This window comes from Oncorhynchus masou, chromosome 27 (assembly GCF_036934945.1).
Source record: "Oncorhynchus masou masou isolate Uvic2021 chromosome 27, UVic_Omas_1.1, whole genome shotgun sequence".
NCBI classification, from domain to species: domain Eukaryota; kingdom Metazoa; phylum Chordata; class Actinopteri; order Salmoniformes; family Salmonidae; genus Oncorhynchus; species Oncorhynchus masou.
In genome coordinates this window covers 63,319,310-63,342,536 of record NC_088238.1, presented here as the reverse complement: position 1 = coordinate 63,342,536, position 23,227 = coordinate 63,319,310, and the positions used below count along the sequence as shown (strand labels likewise).

The 23,227-nt window shown below is 47.6% G+C and overlaps 1 protein-coding gene across 1 annotated transcript in view; it reads right to left on the bottom strand.

Moving 5' to 3' along the window:
* The window catches only part of txk (TXK tyrosine kinase), a 43,155-nt gene extending 19,928 nt beyond the window's left edge, over positions 1-23,227 (bottom strand). Inside the window, exons 1-9 of the mRNA XM_064940868.1 lie at positions 23,070-23,227; positions 20,646-20,694; positions 20,297-20,381; positions 19,580-19,767; positions 19,266-19,325; positions 17,638-17,692; positions 17,415-17,494; positions 11,182-11,306; positions 10,903-10,977 (exon numbers count right to left, since the gene is read on the bottom strand). Of these exons, the coding sequence (XP_064796940.1) occupies positions 10,903-10,977; positions 11,182-11,306; positions 17,415-17,494; positions 17,638-17,692; positions 19,266-19,325; positions 19,580-19,767; positions 20,297-20,381; positions 20,646-20,694; positions 23,070-23,082 (730 nt within the window). The 5' untranslated portion in view covers positions 23,083-23,227. The remainder of the gene's footprint in view (positions 1-10,902; positions 10,978-11,181; positions 11,307-17,414; positions 17,495-17,637; positions 17,693-19,265; positions 19,326-19,579; positions 19,768-20,296; positions 20,382-20,645; positions 20,695-23,069) is intronic.

Sequence of the window (23,227 nt, the reverse complement as noted above, 5' to 3'; positions counted from 1 at the left end):
GATGCTGAACGGGCGGGCAGGTGCAGGCAGTGTTCGGTTGTAGAGCATGCATTTAGTTTTACTTGTATTTAAGAGCAGTTGGAGGCCACAGAAGGAGTGTTGTATGGCTTTGAAGCTCGTTTGGAGGTTTGTTAACACAGTGTCCAAAGAAGGGCCAGAAGTATACAGAATGGTGTCGTCTGCGTAGAGGTGGATCAGAGAATCACCAGCAGCAAGAGCGACATCATTGATGTATACAGAGAAAAGAGTCAGCCTGAGAATTGAACCCTGTGGCACCCCCATAGAGACTGCCAGAGGTCCGGACAACAGGCCCTCCGATTTGACACACTGAACTCTGTCTGAGTAGTTGTTGAACCAGGTGAGGCAGTCATTTGAGAAACCAAGGCTGTCGAGTCTGCCAATGAGGATGTGATGATTGACAGATTCGAAAGCCTTGGCCAGATCAATGAATACGGCTGCACAGTAATGTTTCTTATCGATGGCGGTTAAAATATTGTTTAGGACCTTGAGCGTGGCTGAGGTGCACCCATGACCTGCTCGGAAACCAGATTGCATAGTGGAGAACGTACGGTGGGATTCGAAATGGTTGGTGATCTGTTTGTTGACTTGGCATTTGAAAGCTTTAGAAAGGCAGGGCAGGATGGATATAAGTCTGTAACAGTTTGGGTCTAGAGTGTCCCCCCATTTGAAGAGGGGGATGACCGCTGCAGCTTTTCCATATTTGGGGATCTCAGACGATATGAAAGAGGTTGAACAGGTTAGTAATAGGGGTTGCAACAATTGCGGCGGATCATAAGGATTGGAAACGAGAGAGAGGCGTTAACGTGTTGACAGGTGCATGTCAATGTGTATATTTACTGTCTGTAATGAAAGTGTGTGTGTGTGTGATATATGTGATAAAGTGAAAATCTGAGGTACGCACCAGACCCTAGCCCCCACAAGACCCCAACTGGACTCTAACCAGACCCCAGCCACTACCAGGCCCTAACTAGGCCCTAACCAGACTCTAACCAGACCCTAACCAGGCCCTAACCAGACCCTAACCCCCACCAGACCCTAACCAGACCCTAACCCCCACCAGACCCAAACTAGACTCTAACCAGACCCGCACCAGACCCTAACCAGGCCCTAACTAGGCCCTAACCAGACCCTAACCAGGCTCTAACCAGACCCTAACCAGGCTCTAACCAGACCCTAACCAGGCCCTAACCAGGCCCTAAACAGACTCTAACCAGACCCTAACCAGGCCCTAACCAGACCCTAACCCCCACCAGACCCTAACCAGACCCTAACCCCCACCAGACCCTCACCTAACCAGACCCTAACCAGAATCTAACCAGACCCGCACCAGACCCTAAGCCCCACCAGACCCTAACCAGATCTAACCAGACCCTAACCCCCACCAGACCCTAACCAGACCCTAACCAGACCCTAACCAGACCCTCACCAGACTCTCACCAGACTCTAACCAGACCCTCACCAGACCCTAACCAGACTCTAACCAGACCCTAACCAGACTCTAACCAGACTCTAACCAGACCCGCACCAGACCCTAACCAGACTCTAACCAGACTCAAACCAGACTCAAACCCCCACCAGACCCTAACCAGATCTAACCAGACCCTAACCCCCACCAGACCCTAACCAGACCCTAACCAGACCCTCACCAGACTCTAACCAGACCCCAACTAGACTCTAACCAGACCCGCACCAGACCCTAACCAGGCCCTAACTAGGCCCTAACCAGACCCTAACCAGGCTCTAACCAGACCCTAACCAGGCCCTAAACAGGCCCTAACCAGGCCCTAAACAGACTCTAACCAGACCCTAACCAGGCCCTAACCAGACCCTAACCCCCACCAGACCCTAACCAGACCCTAACCAGACCCTAACCAGACCCTAACACCCACCAGACCTGCACCAGACCCTAACCAGACTCTAACCAGACTCTAACCAGACTCTAACCAGAATCTAACCAGACTCTAACCAGACCCTAACCAGACCCTAACCAGACCCTAACCAGGCCCTAACTAGGCCCTAACCAGACCCTAACCAGGCTCTAACCAGACCCTAACCAGGCCCTAACCAGGCTCTAACCAGACCCTAACCAGGCCCTAACCAGGCCCTAAACAGACTCTAACCAGACCCTAACCAGGCCCTAACCAGACCCTAACCCCCACCAGACCCTAACCAGACCCTAACCCCCACCAGACCCTCACCTAACCAGACCCTAACCAGAATCTAACCAGACCCGCACCAGACCCTAAACCCCACCAGACCCTAACCAGATCTAACCAGACCCTAACCCCCACCAGACCCTAACCAGACCCTAACCAGACCCTAACCAGACCCTCACCAGACTCTCACCAGACTCTAACCAGACCCTCACCAGACCCTAACCAGACCCTAACCAGACTCTAACCAGACTCTAACCAGACTCTAACCAGACCCGCACCAGACCCTAACCAGACTCTAACCAGACTCAAACCAGACTCAAACCCCCACCAGACCCTAACCAGATCTAACCAGACCCTAACCCCCACCAGACCCTAACCAGACCCTAACCAGACCCTCACCAGACTCTAACCAGACCCCAACTAGACTCTAACCAGACCCGCACCAGACCCTAACCAGGCCCTAACCAGACCCTAACCAGACTCTAACCAGACCCTAACCAGGCCCTAAACAGGCCCTAACCAGGCCCTAAACAGACTCTAACCAGGCCCTAACCAGACCCTAACCCCCACCAGACCCTAACCAGACCCTAACCAGACCCTAACCAGACCCTAACACCCACCAGACCTGCACCAGACCCTAACCAGACTCTAACCAGACTCTAACCAGACTCTAACCAGAATCTAACCAGACTCTAACCAGACCCTAACCAGACCCTAACCAGACCCTAACCAGACCCTAACCAGACTCTAACCAGACCCTAACCAGACTCTAACCAGGCCCTAACCAGACCCTAACCCCCACCAGACCCTAAACCCCACCAGACCGTAACAAGACCCTAACCCTGACTCTAACCAGACCCTAACCAGACTCTAACCAGACCCTAACCAGACCCTAACCAGAATCTAACCAGACCCGCACCAGACCCTAAACCCCACCAGACCCTAAACCCCACCAGACCCTAACCAGATCTAACCAGACCCTAACACCCACCAGACCCTAACCAGACCCTAACCAGACCCTAACCAGACCCTCACCAGACTCTAACCAGACTCTAACCAGACCCTAACCAGACTCTAACCAGACCCGCACCAGACCCTAAACCCCACCAGACCCTAACCAGATCTAACCAGACCCTAACCCCCACCAGACCCTAACCAGACCCCACCAGACCCTAACCAGACCCTAACCAGACTCTCACCAGACTCTAACCAGACCCTCACCAGACCCTAACCAGATCTAACCAGACCCTAACCCCCACCAGACCCTAACCAGACCCTAACCAGACCCTCACCAGACCCTAACCAGACCCTAACCAGACCCTAACCAGACTCTAGCGAGACCCTAACCAGACTCTAAACAGACTCTAAACAGACTCGAACCAGACCCGCACCAGACCCTAACCAGACCCTAACCAGACTCTAGCGAGACCCTAACCAGATTCTAAACAGACTCTAACCAGACTCGAACCAGACCCGCACCAGACCCTAACCAGACCCTAACCAGACCCTAACCAGACTCTAACCAGACCCCAACTAGACTCTAACCAGACCCGCACCAGACCCTAACCAGGCCCTAACTAGGCCCTAACCAGACTCTAACCAGACCCTAACCAGACTCAAACCAGACCCTAACCAGACCCTAACCCGCACCAGACCCTAACCAGACCCTAACCAGACCCTCACCAGACTCTAACCAGACCCCAACTAGACTCTAACCAGACTCTAACCAGACCCTAACCAGACTCTAACCAGACCCGCACCAGACCCTAAACCCCACCAGACCCTAACCAGATCTAACCAGACCCTAACCCCCACCAGACCCTAACCAGACCCCACCAGACCCTAACCAGACCCTAACCAGACTCTCACCAGACTCTAACCAGACCCTCACCAGACCCTAACCAGATCTAACCAGACCCTAACCCCCACCAGACCCTAACCAGACCCTAACCAGACCCTCACCAGACCCTAACCAGACCCTAACCAGACCCTAACCAGACTCTAGCGAGACCCTAACCAGACTCTAAACAGACTCTAAACAGACTCGAACCAGACCCGCACCAGACCCTAACCAGACCCTAACCAGACTCTAGCGAGACCCTAACCAGATTCTAAACAGACTCTAACCAGACTCGAACCAGACCCGCACCAGACCCTAACCAGACCCTAACCAGACCCTAACCAGACTCTAACCAGACCCCAACTAGACTCTAACCAGACCCGCACCAGACCCTAACCAGGCCCTAACTAGGCCCTAACCAGACTCTAACCAGACCCTAACCAGACTCAAACCAGACCCTAACCAGACCCTAACCCGCACCAGACCCTAACCAGACCCTAACCAGACCCTCACCAGACTCTAACCAGACCCCAACTAGACTCTAACCAGACCCGCACCAGACCCTAACCAGGCCCTAACTAGGCCCTAACCAGACCCTAACCAGGCTCTAACCAGACCCTAACCAGGCCCTAAACAGGCCCTAACCAGGCCCTAACCAGACTCTAACCAGACCCGCACCAGACCCTAAACCCCACCAGACCCTAACCAGATCTAACCAGACCCTAACCCCCACCAGACCCTAACCAGACCCCACCAGACCCTAACCAGACCCTAACCAGACTCTCACCAGACTCTAACCAGACCCTCACCAGACCCTAACCAGATCTAACCAGACCCTAACCCCCACCAGACCCTAACCAGACCCTAACCAGACCCTCACCAGACCCTAACCAGACCCTAACCAGACTCTAGCGAGACCCTAACCAGACTCTAAACAGACTCTAAACAGACTCGAACCAGACCCGCACCAGACCCTAACCAGACCCTAACCAGACTCTAGCGAGACCCTAACCAGATTCTAAACAGACTCTAACCAGACTCGAACCAGACCCGCACCAGACCCTAACCAGACCCTAACCAGACCCTAACCAGACTCTAACCAGACCCCAACTAGACTCTAACCAGACCCGCACCAGACCCTAACCAGGCCCTAACTAGGCCCTAACCAGACTCTAACCAGACCCTAACCAGACTCAAACCAGACCCTAACCAGACCCTAACCCGCACCAGACCCTAACCAGACCCTAACCAGACCCTCACCAGACTCTAACCAGACCCCAACTAGACTCTAACCAGACTCTAACCAGACCCTAACCAGACTCTAACCAGACCCGCACCAGACCCTAAACCCCACCAGACCCTAACCAGATCTAACCAGACCCTAACCCCCACCAGACCCTAACCAGACCCCACCAGACCCTAACCAGACCCTAACCAGACTCTCACCAGACTCTAACCAGACCCTCACCAGACCCTAACCAGATCTAACCAGACCCTAACCCCCACCAGACCCTAACCAGACCCTAACCAGACCCTCACCAGACCCTAACCAGACCCTAACCAGACCCTAACCAGACTCTAGCGAGACCCTAACCAGACTCTAAACAGACTCTAAACAGACTCGAACCAGACCCGCACCAGACCCTAACCAGACCCTAACCAGACTCTAGCGAGACCCTAACCAGATTCTAAACAGACTCTAACCAGACTCGAACCAGACCCGCACCAGACCCTAACCAGACCCTAACCAGACCCTAACCAGACTCTAACCAGACCCCAACTAGACTCTAACCAGACCCGCACCAGACCCTAACCAGGCCCTAACTAGGCCCTAACCAGACTCTAACCAGACCCTAACCAGACTCAAACCAGACCCTAACCAGACCCTAACCCGCACCAGACCCTAACCAGACCCTAACCAGACCCTCACCAGACTCTAACCAGACCCCAACTAGACTCTAACCAGACCCGCACCAGACCCTAACCAGGCCCTAACTAGGCCCTAACCAGACCCTAACCAGGCTCTAACCAGACCCTAACCAGGCCCTAAACAGGCCCTAACCAGGCCCTAAACAGACTCTAACCAGACCCTAACCAGGCCCTAACCAGACCCTAACCCCCACCAGACCCTAACCAGACCCTAACCAGACCCTAACCAGACCCTAACACCCACCAGACCTGCACCAGACCCTAACCAGACTCTAACCAGACTCTAACCAGACTCTAACCAGACTCTAACCAGAATCTAACCAGACTCTAACCAGACCCTAACCAGACCCTAACCAGACCCTAACCAGACCCTAACCAGACTCTAACCAGACCCTAACCAGACTCTAACCAGGCCCTAACCAGACCCTAACCCCCACCAGACCCTAAACCCCACCAGACCGTAACAAGACCCTAACCCTGACTCTAACCAGACCCTAACCAGACTCTAACCAGACCCTAACCAGACCCTAACCAGAATCTAACCAGACCCGCACCAGACCCTAAACCCCACCAGACCCTAACCAGATCTAACCAGACCCTAACACCCACCAGACCCTAACCAGACCATAACCAGACCCTAACCAGACCCTCACCAGACTCTAACCAGACTCTAACCAGACCCTAACCAGACTCTAACCAGACCCGCACCAGACCCTAAACCCCACCAGACCCTAACCAGATCTAACCAGACCCTAAACCCCACCAGACAGTAACCAGACCCTAACCAGACCCTAACCAGACCCTAACCAGACTCTCACCAGACTCTAACCAGACCCTCACCAGACCCTAACCAGATCTAACCAGACCCTAACCCCCACCAGACCCTAACCAGACCCTAACCAGACCCTCACCAGACCCTAACCAGACCCTAACCAGACTCTAGCGAGACCCTAACCAGACTCTAAACAGACTCTAAACAGACTCGAACCAGACCCGCACCAGACCCTAACCAGACCCTAACCAGACTCTAGCGAGACCCTAACCAGATTCTAAACAGACTCTAACCAGACTCGAACCAGACCCGCACCAGACCCTAACCAGACCCTAACCAGACCCTAACCAGACTCTAACCAGACTCAAACCAGACCCTAACCAGACCCTAACCCCCACCAGACCCTAACCAGACCCTAACCAGACCCTCACCAGACCCTAACCAGACCCTAACCAGACTCTAGCGAGACCCTAACCAGACTCTAAACAGACTCTAACCAGACTCAAACCAGACCCGCACCAGACCCTAACCAGACTCTAACCAGACTCAAACCAGACTCTAACCAGACCCTAACCAGACCCTAACCAGACCCCAACTAGACTCTACCCAGACCCTAACCAGACTCTAACCCCCACCACACCTGACCCACTAATATAGAAAATGCCTGTTGGCTACAGTCAGAGATGACGGAACGATTTGTTGACAGGTGGTGCAGGATTTAGTTTTGCCTATAGATATATTTCTGCTTATAATTTCTGACACTTTGGTAGGCTATTTGTAAATTAACTATTGCTCAAGATCACTTCCTGAGTCAAGATCACTTCCTGAGTCAAGATCACTTCCTGAGTCAAGATCACTTCCTGAGTCAAGATCACTTCCTGAGTCAAAATGCAAGCCGAGATCTACCGCTCTGATGTTATAAAAACATGACTTCATAAAAGTAAGCCTATGCAACATGAACCAATTAAAGACCGTTCTGTAACGATTAGGGTTGTGCAGTAGGCATTAGGCCCAATACATTATCACCTCATAGTGGCTATGCTCAGTGGGCATTAGACCCAATACATTATCACCTCATAGTGGCTATGCTCAGTGGGCATTAGACCCAATACATTATCACCTCATAGTGGCTATGCTCAGTGGGCATTAGACCCAATACATTTTCACCTCATAGTGGCTATGCTCAGTGGGCATTAGGCCCAATACATTATCACCTCATAGTGGCTATGCTCAGTAGGCATTAGACCCAATACATTATCACCTCATAGTGGCTATGCTCAGTGGGCATTAGACCCAATACATTATCACCTCATAGTGGCTATGCTCAGTAGGCATCAGGCCCAATACATTATCACCTCATAGTGGCTATGCTCAGTAGGCATCAGGCCCAATACATTATCACCTCATAGTGGCTATGCTCAGTGGGCATTAGAACCAATACATTATCTCCTCACAGTGGCTATGCTCAGTGGGCATTAGAACCAATACATTATCTCCTCACAGTGGCTATGCTCAGTGGGCATTAGACCCAATACATTATCACCTCATAGTGGCTATGCTCAGTGGGCATTAGACCCAATACATTATCACCTCATAGTGGCTATGCTCAGTAGGCATCAGGCCCAATACATTATCACCTCATAGTGGCTATGCTCAGTAGGCATCAGGCCCAATACATTATCACCTCATAGTGGCTATGCTCAGTGGGCATTAGAACCAATACATTATCTCCTCACAGTGGCTATGCTCAGTGGGCATTAGACCCAATACATTATCTCCTCATAGTGGCTATGCTCAGTGGGCATTAGACCCAATACATTATCTCCTCATAGTGGCTACGCTTGAATTTCCCTGCCAATGTTGCTCTTCTCAGACCATTTAGAAATTACATATTTATATTATAACACTGTAGATACAAGATCAGCTCCTCACTCGACTCACCGTCCCTCCTCTCTCTCTCTCTCCCTCCGCTGAGAAAAGGGGGGCAGTCACTGCATTATCTCTGCCTCATGCACCAATTCATGATGTTACTTATATGACCAGAAAAAAAAAAATATATATTAATTTATTTATTTTTTTAAAGACGCAAATAATAACAAAGAAAGCTATTCCAAACGTGCATTTTTTGGGCTTATCAAACTGTTGAAGAGTGTTGACAGGGGTGAATAACAACTAGTTACTCATAAAAACAGCGGATCTTTGCTGTATTCAACGAGTGTCTCTCCAGTCGTGGTTTTTGAAAGTTTTGAAATCTCACATGATTAACTTTGCTGTGTGTTCGAGGCTTATTTTTACAGTATTTGGGCGGAGGAACCTGTGCCGGCCGACGCGGTGATCTGAGCTACCTGATTGGTCTGCGGTAGACTAATATGTGCACTTGATTTACTCCCTGGTTAGGCGGAGTTCTACCCTCAGACACATGAAATGGTTCAAAATGGAAACAGTTTACTTGAATCAAGTGCACCTACCGGCAACATCGCGGAACAACGTACAGTAATAGGAACGAAAAGCTTCGTCATTTTTATATATATATATATATATTTTTTTTTACAAACATTTTAGGGTGATCGACTAGGAATGGCTTAGATATCGACCAGTCGATCGCGATCAGCCGATTGGTGACCACTGTTATAAATTATTATGAATAAATGCTTCAATGTCATTGACGTCAAGTTTAATCTGACATCTCTGCTTCTGTCGCCTGTTATGATGCTGATAAACACAGGACCTCTATAGACGGTCCCTCACTGTGGTTGAACTACTGTCACCTGTTGTGATGCTGATAAACACAGGACCTCTATAGACGGTCCCTAACTGTGGTTGAACTACTGTCACCTGTTGTGATGCTGATAAAAACAGGACCTCTACAGACGGTCTCTCACTGTGGTTGAACTACTGTCACCTGTTGTGATGCTGATAAACACAGGACCTCTATAGACGGTCCCTAACTGCTCATTCTCATTCTCTCAAGATGCTGTGTGGGTTCTAGAGTATGTGAGTATGTTTTAGAGTGTGTGTGTGTGTGTGTGTGTGTGTGTTTTAGAGTGTGTGAGTGTGTTTCAGAGTGTGTGTGTGTGTGAGTGTGTTTCAGAGTGTGTGAGTGTGTTTTAGAGGGTTTGAGTGTGTTTTAGAGGGTGTGAGTGTGTTTTAGAGTGTGTGAGTGTGTTTCAGAGTGTGTGAGTGTGTTTTAGAGTGTGTGAGTGTGTTTCAGAGTGTGTGAGTGTGTTTCAGAGTGTGTGAGTGTGTTTTAGAGGGTGTGAGTGTGTTTTAGAGGGTGTGAGTGTGTTTTAGAGGGTGTGAGTGTGTTTTAGAGTATGTGAGTGTGTTTTAGAGTGTGTGAGTGTGTTTCAGAGTGTGTGTGTGTGTGAGTATGTTTCAGAGTGTGTGAGTGTGTTTTAGAGGGTGTGAGTGTGTTTTAGAGGGTGTGAGTGTGTTTTAGAGTGTGTGAGTGTGTTTTAGAGGGTGTGAGTGTGTTTTAGAGTGTGTGAGTGTGTTTTAGAGTGTGTGAGTGTGTTTCAGAGTGTGTGTGGGTGTGTGTGTTTCAGAGTGTGTGAGTGTGTTTTAAAGGGTGTGAGTGTGTTTTAGAGTATGTGAGTGTGTTTTAGAGTGTGTGAGTGTGTTTCAGAGTGTGTGTGTGAGTGTGTTTCAGAGTGTGTGTGTGAGTGTGTTTCAGAGTTTGTGAGTGTGTTTTAGAGGGTATGTGTGTGTTTTAGAGTGTGTGAGTGTGTTTCAGAGTGTGTGTGTGTGAGTGTGTTTTAGAGTGTGTGTGTGTGTGAGTGTGTTTTAGAGTGTGTGAGTGTGTTTCAGAGTGTGTGAGTGTGTTTCAGAGTGTGTGAGTGTGTTTCAGAGTGTGTGAGTGTGTTTTAGAGGGTGTGAGTGTGTTTCAGAGTGTGTGAGTGTGTTTTAGAGGGTGTGAGTGTGTTTTAGAGTGTGTGAGTGTGTTTTAGAGGGTGTGAGTGTGTTTCAGAGTGTGTGAGTGTGTTTTAGAGGGTGTGAGTGTGTTTTAGAGTGTGTGAGTGTGTTTTAGAGGGTGTGATTGTGTTTCAGAGTGTGTGAGTGTGTTTTAGAGGGTGTGAGTGTGTTTCAGAGTGTGTGAGTGTGTTTCAGAGTGTGTGAGTGTGTTTCAGAGTGTGTGAGTGTGTTTCAGAGTGTGTGAGTGTGTTTCAGAGTGTGTGTTGACTGACCTGAGCTGAAGCCTGGTGTAGCAGGGACACACCTGCCCATGGGTCCTACTGCATACCTTAACCTGGTCACCAGACCTGCACACACAGAGGGCGAGAGGGTGTGTGTGTGTGTGTGTGTGTGTGTGTGTGTGTGTGTGTGTGTGTGTGTGTGTGTGTGTGTGTGTGTGTGTGTGTGTGTGTGTGTGTGTGTGTGTGTGTGTGTGTGTGTGTGTGTGTGTGTGTGTGTGTGTGTGTGTGTGTGTGTGTGTGTGTGTGTGTGTGTGTGTGTGTGTACTCTACCTGCAGCATTGTGGTTGTGGTACTCTATGAGTTCAGGTATCGAGGTGAAGATGTGCTTCTCACAGAGATAGAAGCTTCCAGAATCATTGAGCTTTATCTGGTAGTGTCTGATACCACCGTTTATACTAAGGGGAGAGAGAGGAGCAAGAAGAGTGGGAGAGAGAGAGAGATAGAGATAGGGATAGAGAGAGAGAGACAGGGATGGACAGAGAGACAGAGAGAGAGAGAGGTCACAATCAGATGAGCTCCTGCATTTTTCAGCATTTTCTTTAAAAAATATAGATTTAGAGTTAGATTAACTTAGATTTTTTTTGTCAGGAACACATACAGGATGCTACCCTCTACAACATAACCCTCACTTCAAATCAAAATTCAAAACCTACAACCTGATTTTGGACGGAATCACAGAATCACCTGGAAGGTTCACAACTACCAAGGATTATTTCTCTATACAGCAAATTCACTGGAAAACAACAGAAACCTGAAAACCCCATCCAACCTGGAACTGAGTGAGTAATGCTTAGTCTGAAACTATATTCTATTTCCAAAAGCCAAGAAGAAAAATACACACCATTACTTTATAAGGACTGAATGCTAACATAATTCTGCCAAGCTTGATACAGCCTCAACTAGCACTGACGTGTCAAGTGAGAGGTGTCAAAGCCCATTAGCCCAACAATGGCAGGAGAGTCACACAGTCTACCCCAACCAAATGGAGAGGCCTTAGAAGCTCCCTCCCGCTGTTCAGAGGTAATTAAAATACAATACCCTGTGCATGTAAAGAATGATAAGGCAAGAAAAGATTACAAAATGAAGCTCCTTATGGAAAATCAAGAGACACTTTTTGCTGACTATTACAAAAATGGGAACATCAGCAACCTTATCTTCCACACAAACCATCCCCTGGCATGGCACAGTGCTATATTAGCACACTACCCCTTTGTTAAGAGAGGGGGTGTTAACGAGGGGTGGATAAGGATACTTGACAACGAGGACTCTGAGTCAGCTAATATAAACCTCTATAAGTCCGGAACAGTAATGGTACAGAGTAACCCCAAACAGTTTCAGCTGGACTTTCACCTAAACAAAGAATTAGCCCAGCAGGAGAAGCTCTCCCTTGATAAAGATACCCCCACACCGAGCGGGTCAGACCAGACCTCTTCACTATGTAACCCCACAGATGAGCAATCCACAACGGACAGTCAACCTCCCAGCACAGAGTATTACTCCCTCATTGAAATGAAGGATACATTCACCCAGCTGGAGGTAAGGCAGGTGGAGCTGGAATAGCAGGTGATTCCACTCCAGTCAGCACAGACCCAGACAACAGTCCATCACAGCAACACCCCCTCAACCAGACAACAGCCCATCACAACAACACCCTCTTAACCAGACAACAGTCCATCACAACAACAGCCCCTTAACCAGACAACAGTCCATCACAACAACACCCCCTCAACCAGACAACAGTCCATCACAGCACCACCCCCTTAACCAGACAACAGTCAATCACAACAACACCCCTTCAACCAGACAACAGTCCATCACAACAACACCCCCTCAACCAGACCCAGACAACAGTCAATCACAACAACACCCCTTCAACCAGACAACAGTCCATCACAACAACACCCCCTCAACCAGACCCAGACAACAGTCAATCACAACAACACCCCTTCAACCAGACAACAGTCCATCACAACAACACCCCCTCAACCAGACAACAGTCCATCACAACAACACCCCCTTAACCAGACAACAGTCCATCACAACAACACCCCCTTAACCAGACAACAGCCCATCACAACAACACCCCCTCAACCAGACCCAGACAACAGTCCATCACAACAACACCCCCTTAACCAGACAACAGCCCATCACAACAACACCCCTTTAACCAGACTACAGTCAATCACAACAACACCCCCTCAACCAGACCCAGACAACAGTCCATCACAACACCCCCTTAACCAGACAACAGTCAATCACAACAACACCCCCTTAACCAGACAACAGTCCATCACAACAACACCCCCTCAACCAGACCCAGACAACAGTCCATCACAACACCCCCTTAACCAGACTACAGTCAATCACAACAACACCCCCTCAACCAGACAACAGTCCATCACAACAACACCCCCTTAACCAGACAACAGCCCATCACAACAACACCCCCTCAACCAGACAACAGTCAATCACAACAACACCCCCTTAACCAGACAACAGCCCATCACAACAACACCCCCTTAACCAGACAACAGCCCATCACAACAACACCCCCTCAACCAGACCCAGACAACAGTCCATCACAACAACACCCTCTTAAAACCTGCTAAGCCTACCCCCTACTTTTTCGAACATTCTGTTAAAAATCGCGCAACATTTCAGCATCCTGCTACTCATGCCAGGAATATAGTATATGCATATGATTAGTATGTGTGGATAGAAAACACTCTGACGTTTCTAAAACTGGTTAAATCACGGCTGTGACTATAACAGAGCCTGTGTTTCATCGAAAAGCGCAAGAATAACTGATCACTGAAAACTGGAAAAAGTATCAATGCACCACTTGCATGTATTGTTTATGGGAAACCAAATTACATAGGGCTGAGATTGCAAGTCCTACAGCTTCCACACGATGTTGCCAGTCTTGTCAATTGCCTGGGCTTTGTTTCTTGGTCAAACGAGTAAGAGAGAGCCCATTCCTTCCGGTCTCCGACAGGATGTTTCGGAGGAGAAATTTTCGACCATGAGTTCAAGACGTGGAGCTATTGAATACACATCGCCCCGTGATCAATTTGATAGATTATTAACGTTTACTAATACCTAAAGTTGGATTACAAAAGTATTTCGAAGTGTTTTGTGAAAGTTTATCGTCGACTTTTTTAATTTAAAAAAATGACGTTGCGTTTTAAAACGCTGTTTTTTCCTGGATCACACTTTTCATAGATCGATATTAAGGGTATATATGGACCGATTTAATCGAAAAAAAGACCCAATAGTGATGTTTATGGGACATATAGGAGTGCCAACCAAGAATCTCGTCAAAGGTAATGAATGTTTTATATTTTATTTCTGCGTTTTGTGTAGCGCCGGCTACGCTAATTCCTTTGTTTATGTCCCCTTCAGGTATTTCGGCGTGTTGCCTGCTATCAGATAATAGCTTCTCATGCTTTTGCCGAAAAGCATTTTACAAATCTGACTCGTTGGCTAGATTCACAACGAGTGTAGCTTGAATTGAGTACCCTGAATGTGAATTTTAATGAACGTTTGAGTTTTAACGAGTGCTATTAGCATTTGGTGTAGCGCATTTGCATTTATTGTTGGCAAGGTGGGACGCAAGCGCGTCGGGTTGCCTAGAGAGGTTAACCAGACAACAGTCCATCACAACAACACCCCCTCAACCAGACAACAGTCAATCACAACAACACCCTCTTAACCAGACAACAGTCAATCACAACAACACCCCCTTAACCAGACACGGAGAGCTGGAGGTGGAGAGAGACATACAGTGGGGCAAAAAAGTATTTAATTATTTTCCACCATCATTTGCAAATAAATTCATTAAAAATCCTACAATGTGATTTTCTGGATTTTTTTTCTCATTTTGTCTGTCATAGTTGAAGTGTACCTATGATGAAAATTACAGGCCTGTCTCATCTTTTTAAGTGGGAGAACTTGCACAATTGGTGGCTGACTAAATACTTTTTTGCTCCCCTGTATCTGCACTCTGGACAGTGGTGAGACAACTTCAAATCAAATCAACAGGAGAAAGAGCAGGAGCAGGAGAAGAACAGAGTACTAGAGGAGAGGATCAGATTGCTGCTGGAGGAGAGGGTTGAGGGGGATGGCGTGCGACAGAGAACAACCCACTAGAGAGGTGGCCACCCCCACAGAGAAGCCAGCAGAACAGCCCACCTCAGCACCCGACAAAAGTCTCGACACCACAGCAGAACAGTCCAGACCCTGACCATAGAGTCGACACCACAGCAGAACAGTCCACACCAGACCCTGACCATAGAGTCGACATCACAGCAGAACAGTCCACACCAGACCCTGACCATAGAGTCGACATCACAGCAGAACAGTCCACACCAGACCCTGACCATAGAGTCGACATCACAGCAGAACAGTCCAGACCAGACCCTGACCATAGAGTCGACATCACAGCAGAACAGTCCACACCAGACCCTGACCATAGAGTCGACATCACAGCAGAACAGTCCAGACCAGACCCTGACCATAGAGTCGACATCACAGCAGAACAGTCCACACCAGACCATGACCATAGAGTCGACATCACAGCAGAACAGTCCACACCAGACCCTGACCATAGAGTCGACATCACAGCAGAACAGTCCACACCAGACCCTGACCATAGAGTCGACATCACAGCAGAACAGTCCAGACCCTGACCATAGAGTCGACATCACAGCAGAACAGTCCACACCAGACCCTGACCATAGAGTCGACATCACAGCAGAACAGTCCAGACCCTGACCATAGAGTCGACATCACAGCAGAACAGTCCAGACCCTGACCATAGAGTCGACATCACAGCAGAACAGACAAAAGAAAAACCCCAAGCCCAGCGCCTCTCGCCCACTCTGAGCACACCCCCCGTCAGCCACCATGATAGCCCTTCTGACAACCCCCCCACACCCACTGAGGACAAACACAAGACACAGATTGTACTACTTATGGACTCAAATGGGAAATGTATAGAAGAAAAAAAAACTTTTCCCAAACAAAGTGTGTCTAAACTCTGGTGTCCGAACACCCAGCGCGCCCTCGACCTTCTGTCTGAGGCCAAACTAGGCTCACCCAGCCACATAATAATACACACAGGCACAAACGACCTGAGGGCACAACAGGAAAGAGTGGCCACAGCACTGAAGGGAGTGATTGAAAAGGCTTCTTCTACTTTCCCCAACGCACAAGTGGTTATCTCCACCCTGCTACCACGAAAAGACTTCCACCCTGCCACAATACAGCGGGTAAACGCAAGTATTTCCCGTGACTGTGCCTCAAAACCAAACGTTTTCCTGGCCCACCACTCCACCCTGGACTTGAACAGCCTCTATGACCAGGTCCACCTCTACAAGGCAGCAGTGCCCACCTTTGCCCAGACTCTAAAGGACATTGCTCTCAAACGTATCCCCAACACTTCACACAGGAGCAACAGATCAATAGACACCCCACCCAGATCAGCGAGACACCCTCCCAGACCTGCAGGACCCCCCCCTGGACCTACACATAGAGGACCCACGCCAAAAGGACTTACATCCAGACCACAGCACCTCCAGCCACATCCACATCCACACCCCCACCCCAACCAATCAACACCCCCACATCAACCATGCCCACACCCCATTTAGGCACCCTCAGATCAGACCTATGCCCCTCCTGCTCACCCCATGCACCCCACCCCCGCAAAGAGGGCCACAACATGGAAGTCACACATACGCCCAGGTAGTGAGCGGGCAAACAGGGCCAACCCCCACTCTTACACTAGCCCAAGCCAATGGCATGTACCAGATGCTCAGCAGGCTCTGCTCACACTTACTGGTCTGAGGCCAAACCACGACCAACAACATTGGACACTTTATGGAACACAAAGCCTTCACTATCTCATCCTGGAATATCCAAGGCCTGAGGTCATCTGCCTTTGGCCTAAAGAGCAGGAACCCGGACTTCACCAAAGAAATCGGTAATACAGACATTGTCATCCTGCAGCTGGTAGTCCCATCCACCACACTACCAGGTGGGTGGTATAGAGGAGATGAACCCACTGGTTGTCCTCTAGGTTACATAGTGTGCCATCACAGCAGCAATATTTGTGACCTGTTGCCACGAGAAAAGGGCAACCAGTGAAGAACAAACACCATTGTAAATACAACCCATATTTATGCTTATTTATTTTATCTTGTGTCCTTTAACCATTTGTACATTGTTAAAACACTGTATATATATATATAATATGACATTTGTAATGTCTTTAATGTTTTGAAACCACTGTATGTGTAATGTTTACTGTTAATTTTTATTGTTTATTTCACTTTTGTATATTATCTACTTCACTTGCTTTGGCAATGTTAACACATGTTTCCCATGTCAAAAAGACCATTGAATTGAATTAGAGAAAGAGAAAGAGAGAGAGAGAGAGATGGCTCAGTGTGTTAGGGTGTGATTTTCCACATGGTCCATATAATGTATTAAAGGTTACTTACCCCAGAGCTTTAGTGAACACTGAAACAGTGTAACAGCTTTGTTGACTCGACTCCCTCACCACAAACCCTCCCTCTTTAGCCTGTAAAGATGAAATGAACAATTGTAGAATATCTACAAATTTACAGCACAGGAGAAACAGATAGACAAGCAGACTACCTGACTAACAGATAGTCTGGCTAATTGATTGATTGATCGAAGAAAGAACAAAACCCGGACTGGAACCTCCTGTCGTAGCAGCTGTTCAGCCTCTGATCTGGTGATGCTCTGACAGTACCACCTAGAACGGTGGAGGAGAGAACGCTTTACTGGACTGCAATGCTAAGCACTACAGAAGTATCTGTGTGATACTGGACTGGGTATCTGTGTGATACTGGACTGGGTATCTGTGTAGTACTGGACTGGGTATCTGTGTGATACTGGACTGGGTATCTGTGTAGTACTGGACTGGGTATCTGTGTAGTACTGGACTGGGTATCTGTGTGATACTGGACTGGGTATCTGTGTGATACTGGACTGGGTATCTGTGTAGTACTGGACTGGGTATCTGTGTGATACTGGACTGGGTATCTGTGTAGTACTGGACTGGGTATCTGTGTGATACTGGACTGGGTATCTGTGTAGTACTGGACTGGGTATCTGTGTGATACTGGACTGGGTATCTGTGTGATACTGGACTGGGTATCTGTGTAGTACTGGACATCTGTGTAGTACTGGACTGGGTATCTGTGTGATACTGGACTGGGTATCTGTGTAGTACTGGACTGGGTATCTGTGTGATACTGGACTGGGTATCTGTGTAGTACTGGACATCTGTGTAGTACTGGACTGGGTATCTGTGTGATACTGGACTGGGTATCTGTGTAGTACTGGACTGGGTATCTGTGTGATACTGGACTGGGTATCTGTGTGATACTGGACTGGGTGTCTGTGTGATACTGGACCGGGTGTCTGTGTGATACTGGACTGGGTATCTGTGTAGTACTGGACTGGGTATCTGTGTGATACTGGACTGGGTATCTGTGTGATACTGGACTGGGTATCTGTGTGATACTGGACTGGGTGTCTGTGTGATACTGGACTGGGTATCTGTGTGATACTGGACTGGGTATCTGTGTGATACTGGACTGGGTATCTGTGTGATACTGGACTGGGTATCTGTGTGATACTGGACTGGGTATCTGTGTAGTACTGGACTGGGTATCTGTGTGATACTGGACTGGGTATCTGTGTAGTACTGGACTGGGTATCTGTGTAGTACTGGACTGGGTATCTGTGTGATACTGGGTATCTGTGTGATACTGGACTGGGTATCTGTGTGATACTGGACTGGGTATCTGTGTGATACTGGACTGGGTATCTGTGTGATTATGGACTGGGTATCTGTGTGATACTGGACTGCGTATCTGTGTGATACTGGACTGGGTATCTGTGTAGTACTGGACTGGGTATCTGTGTGATTCTGGACTGGGTATCTGTGTGATACTGGACTGGGTATCTGTGTGATACTGGACTGGGTATCTGTGTAGTACTGGACTGGGTATCTGTGTGGTACTGAACTGGGTATCTGTGTGATACTGGGTATCTGTGTGATACTGGACTGGGTATCTGTGTGATACTGGACTGGGTATCTGTGTGATACTGGACTGGGTATCTGTGTGATACTGGACTGGGTATCTGTGTGATACTGGACTGGGTATCTGTGTGATAATGGACTGGGTATCTGTGTGATACTGGACTGGGTATCTGTGTGATACTGGACTGGGTATCTGTGTGATACTGGACTGGGTATCTGTGTGATACTGGACTGGGTATCTGTGTGATACTGGACTGGGTGTCTGTGTGATACTCACTGGTTGGCCTCAATCCTGTCCTTTTCTGTGACATAGTTGCTGGGGATAAATCCCTTATTTCTGATAGGAGAGATTCAGGAATCAGGTTACCAGGTTACCAGGTTACCAGGTTACCAGACACATCAAGTTGTTTCTCTCTTTGGTTTAAAGCATATTTTGTTATTTTTTTTAATTAACATATTGAGACCCTATGGTTCTCTTTTACAAAATGTGCCCTGTATATTTACACACACACACACACACACACACACACACACACACACACACACACACACACACACACACACACACACAGACCCCCCCCACCCACCTACCCGTGTTTGTCCTGTGCCCTCCACCACAGCTGGTCCTGTTTGTGTAGGATGGTGTACTCCTCTCCCTGAGTCAAAGTCAGGTCCGTGTCCTCTTTCGCTGTGAAGTCATACATGGCTACCACTAGTATGTCTCCGCCGTCGTCGTTATCTGGAGGAGGGGGAGGCAGCTTCCTCCTGGACCGATCCGTCTGGACACGATTACAACATATATATGTACTTCAGGGAGAATAGTATAGTAATGCAATAGTGGAAGAACACACACACTCACACACTCACTCACACACACACACTCACACACACACTCACACACACACACACACATACACACACACACACACACACACACACACACACACACACACACACACACACACACATACACCATACACACACACACACACCCACATATACACACACACACACACCATACACCATACACACACACACACCATACACCATACATACAACATATATATGTACTTCAGGGAGAATAGTATAGTAATGCAATAGTGGAAGAACACACACACTCACACTCACACACACACACACACACACACACACACACACACACACACACACACACACACACACACACACACACACACACACACACACACCACACACACACACACACACACACACACACACACACGTACACACACCATACACCATACACACACACACACCATACACCATACACACACACACTACACTTACCCTGTTAGCATGTCCCGGGTGCCTCCTAGTGTGAAAACACAGAGATCCAGATCCACTATCCAGGCTCACATGGGTGCTGATCTCTCTAGCACAACAAGACAGGTTACTGTGTGTGTGTGTGTGTGTGTGTGTGTGTGTGTGTGTGTGTGTGTGTGTGTGTGTGTGTGTGTGTGTGTGTGTGTGTGTGTGTGTGTGTGTGTGTGTGTGTGTGTGTGTGTGTGTGTGTGTGTGTGTTTGTGTGTGTGCGTGCGTGTGTGTGTATGGTGTGTGTGTGTGTGTGTGTGTGTGTGTGTGTGTGTGTGTGTGTGTGTGTGTGTGTGTGTGTGTGTGTGTGTGTGTGTGTGTTTACCTGGATTCTACAGAACAGCAGCAGCAGAAAAATGAATGAATAGAGTGATCTGAAAATGGAGAGAAAAAATCAAACACAGACACAAAATCCCTAAAACTAACCCCTAACCCTAAAACTAATCCCTAAAACTAACCCCTAACCCTAAAACTAATCCGTAACCCTAAAACTAACCCCTAGCCCAAAACGTGTCCCTAAAACTAACCCCTAAAACTAACCCTTAACCCTAAAACTAACCCCTAACCCTAAACTAACCCCTAACCCTAAAACGAACCCCTAAAACTAATCCCTACCCCTATAACTAATCCCTAACCCTAAAACTAACCCCTAACCCTAAAACTAACCCCTAACCCTAAAAATAATCTCTAACTCTAAAACTAATCCCTAACCCTACAACTAACCCCTAACCCTAAAACTAACCCCTAACCCTAAAACTAACCCCTAACCCTAAAACTAATCCCTAACCCTACAACTAACCCTTAACCGTAAAACTAACCCCTAACCCTAAAACTAACCCCTAACCCTAAAACTAAAACTAATCCCTAACCCTAAAACTAACCCCTAACCCTAAAACTAACCCCTAACCCTAAAACTAAAACTTACCCCTAAGCGTAAAACTGAAACTAACCCCTAACCCTAAAACTAATCCCTAACCCTAAAACTAACCCCTAACCCTAAAACTAACCCCTAACGCTAAAAGTAAAACTAATCCCTAACCCTAAAATTAATCCCTAACCCTACAACTAACCCCTAACCATAAAACTAACCCCTAACCCTAAAACTAACCCCTAACCCTGAAACTAAAACTAATCCCTAACTGTAAAACTAACCCCTAACCCTAAAACTAACCCCTAACCCTAAAACTAAAACTAATCCCTAACCCTAAAACTAACCCCTAACCCTAAAACTAACCCCTAACCCTAAAACTAAAACTAACCCCTAACCGTAAAACTAGAACTAACCCCTAACCCAAAAACTAATCCCTAACCCTAAAACTAACCCCTAACCCTAAAACTAACCCCTAACCCTAAAAGTAAAACTAACCCCTAACCGTAAAACTAAAACTAACCCGTAACCCTAAAACTAGCCCCTAATCCTAAAACCCTAAAACTAATCCCTAACCCTAAAACTAAAACTAACCCCTAACCGTAAAACTAAAACTAACCCCTAACCCTAAAACTAACCCCTAACCCTAAAACTGAAACTAACCACTAATCCTAAAACTAACCCCTAACCCAAAAACTTACCCATAACCCTAAAATTAACCCCTAACCCTAAAACTGAAACTAACCCCTAATCCTAAAACGAACCCCTAACCCTAAAACCCTAAAACTAACCATTAACCCTAAAACCCTAAAACTAACCATTAACCCTAAAACCCTAAAACTAACCATTAACCCTAAAACCCTAAAACTAACCCCTAACCCTAAAACCCTAAAACTAACCCCTAACCCTAAAACTAACCCCTAACCCTAAAACCCTAAAACTAACCCCTAACCCTAAAACTAACCCCTAACCCTAAAACCCTAAAACTAACCATTAACCCTAAAACCCTAAAACTAACCATTAACCCTAAAACCCTAAAACTAACCCCTAACCCTAAAACCCTAAAACTAACCCCTAACCCTAAAACTAACCCCTAACCCTAAAACCCTAAAACTAACCCATAACCTTAAAACTAACCCCTAACCCTAAAACCCTAAAACTAACCCCTAACCCTACAACTAACCCCTAACCCTAAAACTAACCCCTAATCCTAAAACCCTCAAACTAACCATCAACCCTAAAACTAACCATTAACCCTAAAACAGCCTTTTTCCCTGTGGGGTCCGGCAAGATGTCCCCACTTGTCCAATGTTCCTTGTTTTACCCATTAAGACAGTAAAACCACACTACACCCTGTGTTTTACTATTCTCCTGAGGACTTCAGGTACCCATAAAGACAGTAAAACCACACTACGCACACATTCAAGACTTCTCAAGAAAAGGAAACCAGCTTTCTGTCAATGCCCACCCACTCTATATGAGTGGAAGATGAATAGAAGGAGAGAGAGAGAGAGAGAGAGAGAGAGAGAGAGAGAGAGAGAGAGAGAGAGGGGGGGATTGCTTTGGCAATGTTAACATATGTTTCCCATGCCAATAAAGCCCCTTGAATTGAGAGAGAGAAGACAGACAGACAGACAGACAGACAGACAGACAGACAGACAGACAGACAGACAGACAGACAGACAGACAGACAGACAGCACTTTTTCAAACACTCAAATCACTCAGCTCAAGAGATACTCTATACATAAGAGTGCATGTGTCGTAAACCATATCTACTCAGTCTGCTAGACTTCAGCAGGGGTTTGAGCTCAAACAAGCCTCTAAGGTTCACTGAACATGTGAATTAACGCACATCAACATATCAAAGTCAGCAGACTTACTGGAAAGGATCATGGTTGTGTGTCTGTGAGTCTGTAACCTCTCTTCTCCTCTCCTTTCGGTCTCTATTGCTCGGTTTCGTCTCTCGTCCTTTCTTCTCCTGTCCAGCCTCTTGTTGTTTTGGGCAGTTAATTTATAAGATTCAGGTTGGTGACTCGTG